Below are 6,034 nucleotides of genomic sequence, written 5' to 3'. Positions count from 1 at the left end.
ATTGGCCTGGCTGTTGGGCAGTCAGTCTCGCTCGCGTTTATCGTTCGCCGGCTGGACCCAAATTGTTTCTTTCTCCCCCGCCGTCGCCTTCCTGTGTGGGTCCTCCTTCCTTCCTTCCTTCCTTTCTCCCTCCCTCCCTCATTTTATTCGAGATCCCGTCGATCCGGATGAGACCAACCCGCGCCCTTAAGCTCATGGTCCTTTGAAGCCATAGGCCCCGCCCGTCCGCTCCCCCCCTAGGCTTACTTTTCAGGCTGACAACGAAGGAATCATGACATGTCCTTGTCCTCTTTCTCCCTTTCTCCGTTTCTCTCTTTGGATCCGGCCGGGTGTGTCGGTTTTTAGTTTAGGCTTGGGGTTGCACTCTCATGATTAGTTCGATAGTTGGGCCCATTCTCAGATTGGGGTTAATTTGTGAGACTGCCGGCAGGGCTTGAGGGCTCGATGAGTTCATTCATCGAGCCACGTTTTGTGGCCAGAATTTGAACCCATTCGACACCTCTTGGCCCAACTTGTTGGGGCCGGATATCAATCAGTGTGTCGCTCTCACCTGGGCGGACGGAAAACGCGTTCATTTTTTCAGACCGTCTCTCTTTCTTTCTGACTTACACACTCTGTTGCTCCAATAGCCACCATCCGTGATCCATGTGCCATGATCCCGATGATGCCGATGCGCCCGTCACCCGCTTAACCCGCCATTTTGTTTTGCTCCCACTTTCAGGTTCTTGTTCCTCCTCTCTTCTCTCCTCATTATTCCACAGCCTTCGTCCTTCACAGCTGCAGCCGTAACTGATTCCAAACACCGCCCACTTCTTTGAGCCATGGGCGAAGACAAACATGGCGATGCCGCGCGGGGTGCTGGTCGTAGTGGCGGCGGGCGCTCGCGAAGTCGAGACCGCGAACGTCGACGTCGGTCGCGCAGTCGCGATCGCCGCCGCTCGCGATCCCGCGACGATCGTCGCGGGGGCGGCGGTCTTGGCGGCGGCGGTGGTGCCGATCACCGGGGCGGAGGATTCAAGAAGTCCCGCCGACGCAAGCCCTCGTTGTATTGGGATGTGCCTCCGCCGGGCTTTGAGCACATTACGCCCATGCAGTACAAGGCCATGCAAGCGGCCGGGCAAATCCCCGCCACCCTTGTGCCCGAGACGCCGCAAGCTGCTGTGCCCGTGGTGGGTTCGACCATTACCCGTCAAGCCCGACGACTCTACGTGGGCAATATCCCGTTCGGCGTGTCTGAAGAAGAGATGATGGACTTCTTCAATAAGCAGATGCACCTCTCCGGCTTGGCTCAGACCGACGGCAACCCGATTCTGGCCTGCCAGGTCAACTTGGACAAGAACTTCGCCTTCCTCGAGTTCCGATCAATTGACGAGACCACGCAAGCCATGGCCTTTGACGGCATTAACTTCAAGGGCCAAAGTCTGAAGCTTCGACGGCCGCACGATTATCAACCCATGCCGGGGCAAACGGAAAACCCTCACTTCAACGTGCCGGGGGTGGTGAGCACGGTGGTGCCGGATTCCCCACACAAGGTGTTCTTAGGTGGATTGCCCAATTATCTCAATGAGGACCAGGTCAAGGAGCTGCTCACCTCCTTTGGCCAGCTGCGAGCCTTCAACTTGGTCAAGGATTCCGCCACGGGCCTGTCCAAGGGCTACGCCTTCTGCGAGTACGTGGACGTGTCCATCACGGATCAAGCCATTGCCGGTCTCAACGGCATGCAGCTTGGAGATAAGAAGCTCATCGTACAACGCGCCAGTGTAGGTGCCAAGAATGCGGCCGCCATGAATGTGGCCCCGGTTCAAATTCAAGTGCCCGGCATGTCCGGGGTGAGTGGGCCTGGCTCAGCCACCGAGGTCTTGTGCTTGCTGAATATGGTCACACCTGATGAATTGACCGATGAAGAGGAATACGACGACATCCTGGAGGATATTCGCGAGGAATGCTCCAAGCTGGGTGCCGTGCGTTCCATCGAAATCCCACGCCCCGTTCCAGGTGTGGAAGTACCGGGATGTGGCAAAGTGTTTGTCGAGTTTGCCAGTATTTCCGAGTGTCAAAAGGCTCAACATGCGCTTACTGGTAGGAAGTTCTCGAATCGTGTCGTGGTCACGTCGTACTTTGAGCCCGATAAGTATCACAGGCGCGAGTTCTAAACCCACACTCTCCCCTCATCATTAACTTTTTCACAGTGCTTACCCAAATCTGATCCCTACGGTACGGTAAATGATATGCAACATGCCTCTTTCCCATCAATTCACCCGGAAGCACCGAGGAGGTTGATGATCTCTTTTGCAGCTGGGCCATTATCTTATCGAATTGAACTTCTGTTCACACGCATACCGTTTTCCGCTTTTTCCCTCTCTTCATTTCAGATATTATTTCTTCGAAATATAACCGTACTGCAAACTAATATTAGTTCATCATGTTAGCCTGTGTTTATTCGTAAATAAATTTATTTCAGGTAAAATCAATTTGAGAGTAGAGCTTTCTTTCTCATATGAGTGATGGCTTCTTGGGCAATTTGTGACATATTCGACACGCCGAATAAACTCACAGCACGTTTGAGGGCATAAGGATAGGCACTATTGAACAAGTCAAAACCAGGATCACCGGTTACTGCTATTCCTTCCAGTACGATCATGGCCCGTGTGATTAGAGCAAAGTAATCTGGGACCAGGAAGGGATATTCAAAAAAAATCTTATTCAAATCATAACTCACGGCCATGAATCGCTTACGACGTGTCACCACCGCTTTATATTGCGTTTGGGCTAGCTGTTCCTGACGGAATTCGGCCTCCATGGCCAACTGGGCACTATCAAACACCTTCTGCAGCTCAGGCTGAAGTTTGCCCACATTCACATCAGCGGGTAGAAATTGAAGGGCTATGGCGTCCTGGATAAGCCCCCCCACATCCCCTTGCATCAAATGAACAATGGTGACGGTCATCACTTGGGTATCGGGCAGGGGCACCTCGGCGCATAATCCAAAATCAATCAGAGCCAAGCGACCATCACGCGTGACCAAGAGATTACCAGGATGAGGATCCGCGTGAAAGAAGCCCGTTTCAAGGAGTTGGATCAGGAAACATTGGACTCCCACGGGAGTGAGTCGATTGATGACCTCCGGGGAGCTCTTGGCCAATTGGCGCCCTTCGATCCATTCGGTAACGAGCACTTTGCGCGTGGTGAGATCCGGAAACACCCGGGGGATGTAGATCTGGCCCCTCATTTTGGGCTCCAACTCCCGGATGAAGCGTTCCTGATTCCCGGCTTCGCTCACATAATCCAATTCCATGAGACTGGCGGAAGCGAAGGCGTCCAACAAGGCCACATCGTAGGGCCTTTGATGCGTGAGCACGCTCTTGATGCCTTGGATGGTTTGAGCTAGCTTGCGCATGATGTACAAGTCCTTGAGCACGGAAGCCAACATGTCCGGTCTTTGAACCTTGACGGCCACCCGCGATCGATGTTCATCTTTGAGGGTGAGTTGGTAAACCTGACCCAAGCTAGCGGCCGCCACGGGTTGAGTCGAAGGGGTCAAATCGTGGAAGAGGTCATCGACGCTCTGCTGGAGTTCCACTTGGATCATTTGAATGGCATCCTCGGTCGGGAAGGAAGGCACCGCATCACAGAGCTTTTGCAGCTCGAAGAGCACACTACTGGGCAATAAATCGGGCCGAATGGACAGGGCCTGACCGAGCTTGATGAAGCAAGGGCCCAGATCGGTGAGAATCTGTCGCAAGCGAATGGCGTATTTCTTTTGTAGACCCGCATGATGGCGGATCTTGCCGCGAATCAGGTACTCCCAGAGGAAGACCTGGCTGAGGAACGGCACAAAGGCCCGCATGATCTGGGCGGTTCGGGCCACCACTTCGAGCGGGCGTTGATCCCAATAGCGTTGAATGCGTGTGACGTCGTAGGTTAAGGGGAGCTCGTCAATATCTTCATGCGGGTTCTCTTCAAATCTGAAACGAGTATCAAGATCCGGGAAGTTGAGGCAAAGAATCTGGCCCCAAGACCCGTACAGTGGAGCGAATACCGGCTGTAATCGACCGCTCTAGTCAGTCCAAACGTGCATGGCATGGCTCGAGTCATCATCAATCATCAAAGGGCTTTCGCAGGTTCTCATCAGGGATAAGTTGATCATCAAAATATATTGCTATTTTTGAATATTCATTAAAAGCTTCAGACCATTTTCAAGGTGATTTGGTTTTGAGACAGGTCCATAAGAAAAGAATGAAGGCTTCAATCTAAGGCCAGGCCCATCATTCTGAATAATGCTAGGCCCTCACGCTTTCATCCTGACTTGAAAGTGACTTGAAAGTGACGGGAAAGTGACGGGGACCATATCCAGATTCTGGTGCAATCCCGCATGACACTCGCCCTCCCACGGACTTGCTTGCTTGCTTGCTTACTTACTTACTTGTAAATAGGTCCGACTTGAGTGGGCGTGGCAAAGTTCATACTGCCTCCCACCACTAAGGCCCCACCCACCGGTACCCAAATCCAGCGGGTCCGACGTCGTCGGATCCCAGGAGCCCGAGCTCTAGGGCCTCCATGTTCCGGACCCATGAGCCGGGTTCGGCCCCGAGCCACGGCCTGCCACAGACGTCGCCCAGTCGGCATGAGATTCATAGTGCGGGTGGCCCGGATCGTGGTTCAGCCCTGTTCCACCTCGGATGTTCTGGCCCGGCCCTCGGGCTGGCTTGAGTCCGATATTGGTCGTATGTCTAACGGACTCGAGCCTCGAATGGCCCCCGATGACATAAGTGGGTTCTGCACGTTCCACATGATGACACTTCCATAATCAGCTAGCTGGCCACATACATACATAGTTAGTTGTTACATACTCAAACGGACTTTTCGAGTCCGATTTTGGTGCTGTAGTTGCGTGATTTTGAAAATGTGATAAATCATAGATTTCTAGACGCTGGATGTCGGACGACCGACCACTCGGTTGGCTGAACAGTACAATAAACCGGTTTGTAATCAATTCCCACGAGAACATCCATTTTACTGTTTTACCAGCCGAGTGGTTGGTCGTCCGACATCCAGTATCTAGAAATCTATGGATAAATCAATGAGGCTTCTTTTCAGGTACTGACCACGTGCGAGGATATAAACGTTTTCACCAATGTAAGACATAGATACAAATTGTAGACATGGAGCCAATGAATTGGTAGCCTTTTTCAACCATCCTGACATTTTCAATGATGCCCCACCTTTGGTACTTTTCAAAATAACCCAAAGACCAAGCCCAGCCAGCCCAAGGCAAAAAGAAACAGAATAGGCCTTAATTTGTTCAATGATTTTGATCAGTCAGTATGCATGCTGACAGTCAAAGATGGCAGATTCAGTTTCATACATGTGAACATAGCCGACATCCAAAAACGCCTGGTGGGCTTATGATGAGGGGTTTGTTTACCTCATTCCTAAAAGGGCGGTCTTTAGACATGTTGGCTCATGTTGTATTGGTTAATATATATAGTTTTTGATAAGCTATTATACAGTGAGAAAAAGTTCATTCAAATTAATTCACACAGACAGTACATGATGGTTACCACATTTTACAGAAAGAGATTCAACCTGGCTTGTTTCATCCAATTTAATGCTGGTCTCACATAGTTTCCTTATCATTGCACTCAATCCATTCCTATGTAATCAATTCGGGGCATATGTAGGAATGGGGTAAGGAAAAATCTCCATGATTTTCATTGGATGCCTCATGGAATTGAGGATGGCAATAAGGGCCCTTATTTGCAACGTCAGTCAGCCCAAACAAAACGGGAAGACGCACAGTTGATTGCTAAATAAACTAGCCATTCAAAGTAATTTGTTTTCCAGACATTATGTGACCCAGAACACTAATTAAACATAAGAAATTGAAAGAATTTGCCAAAAATAACACAAACGCATTATAATTCAATAAAGATAAATCGGCCAAATCAGCCCTTAATTTGGTAGAGGCTTACTCTCAAATCTCTCTCTGATGTGCAGAATGTAAACCATTTTTCGTGCAGCGTAATGGGGCAAT

General features: G+C 50.6%; 2 protein-coding genes across 2 annotated transcripts in view; one reads left to right on the top strand and one right to left on the bottom strand.

Annotated features, from left to right (window-relative positions):
* Window positions 1–2,410, top strand: part of LOC131884248 (splicing factor U2AF 50 kDa subunit-like) — a 2,729-nt gene extending 319 nt beyond the window's left edge. The window contains exon 2 of the mRNA XM_059231966.1: window positions 722–2,410. Coding sequence (XP_059087949.1) covers window positions 822–2,153 — 1,332 coding nt within the window. The 5' untranslated portion in view covers window positions 722–821 and the 3' untranslated portion in view covers window positions 2,154–2,410. The remainder of the gene's footprint in view (window positions 1–721) is intronic.
* Window positions 2,411–2,412: 2 nt separating this feature from the next.
* LOC131884247 (uncharacterized protein sll0005-like) lies at window positions 2,413–4,839 on the bottom strand. The gene is made up of 2 exons (XM_059231964.1): window positions 4,424–4,839; window positions 2,413–3,965 (listed from the first exon to the last, which is right to left on the bottom strand). Exons 1-2 carry the CDS (start codon window positions 4,633–4,635, stop codon window positions 2,468–2,470), a joined length of 1,710 nt encoding a protein of 569 aa, XP_059087947.1. The 5' UTR covers window positions 4,636–4,839; the 3' UTR covers window positions 2,413–2,467.
* Window positions 4,840–6,034: the final 1,195 nt, after the last annotated feature.

The sequence above is a fragment of the Tigriopus californicus genome, chromosome 7, assembly GCF_007210705.1.
Source record: "Tigriopus californicus strain San Diego chromosome 7, Tcal_SD_v2.1, whole genome shotgun sequence".
NCBI lineage: Eukaryota > Metazoa > Arthropoda > Copepoda > Harpacticoida > Harpacticidae > Tigriopus > Tigriopus californicus.
This window is presented reverse-complemented; position numbering and strand designations above follow the sequence as displayed.

Excerpts from the sequence above, each read along its gene's own strand:
- LOC131884247 (XM_059231964.1), bottom strand. The coding sequence starts at position 4,635 with ATGAATCTCATGCCGACTGGGCGACGTCTGTGGCAGGCCGTGGCTCGG. Across the intron at positions 3,966-4,423 it reads CAAGTCGGACCTATTTACAA|ATTTGAAGAGAACCCGCATG; the intron begins GTAAGTAAGTAA and ends TACTCGTTTCAG.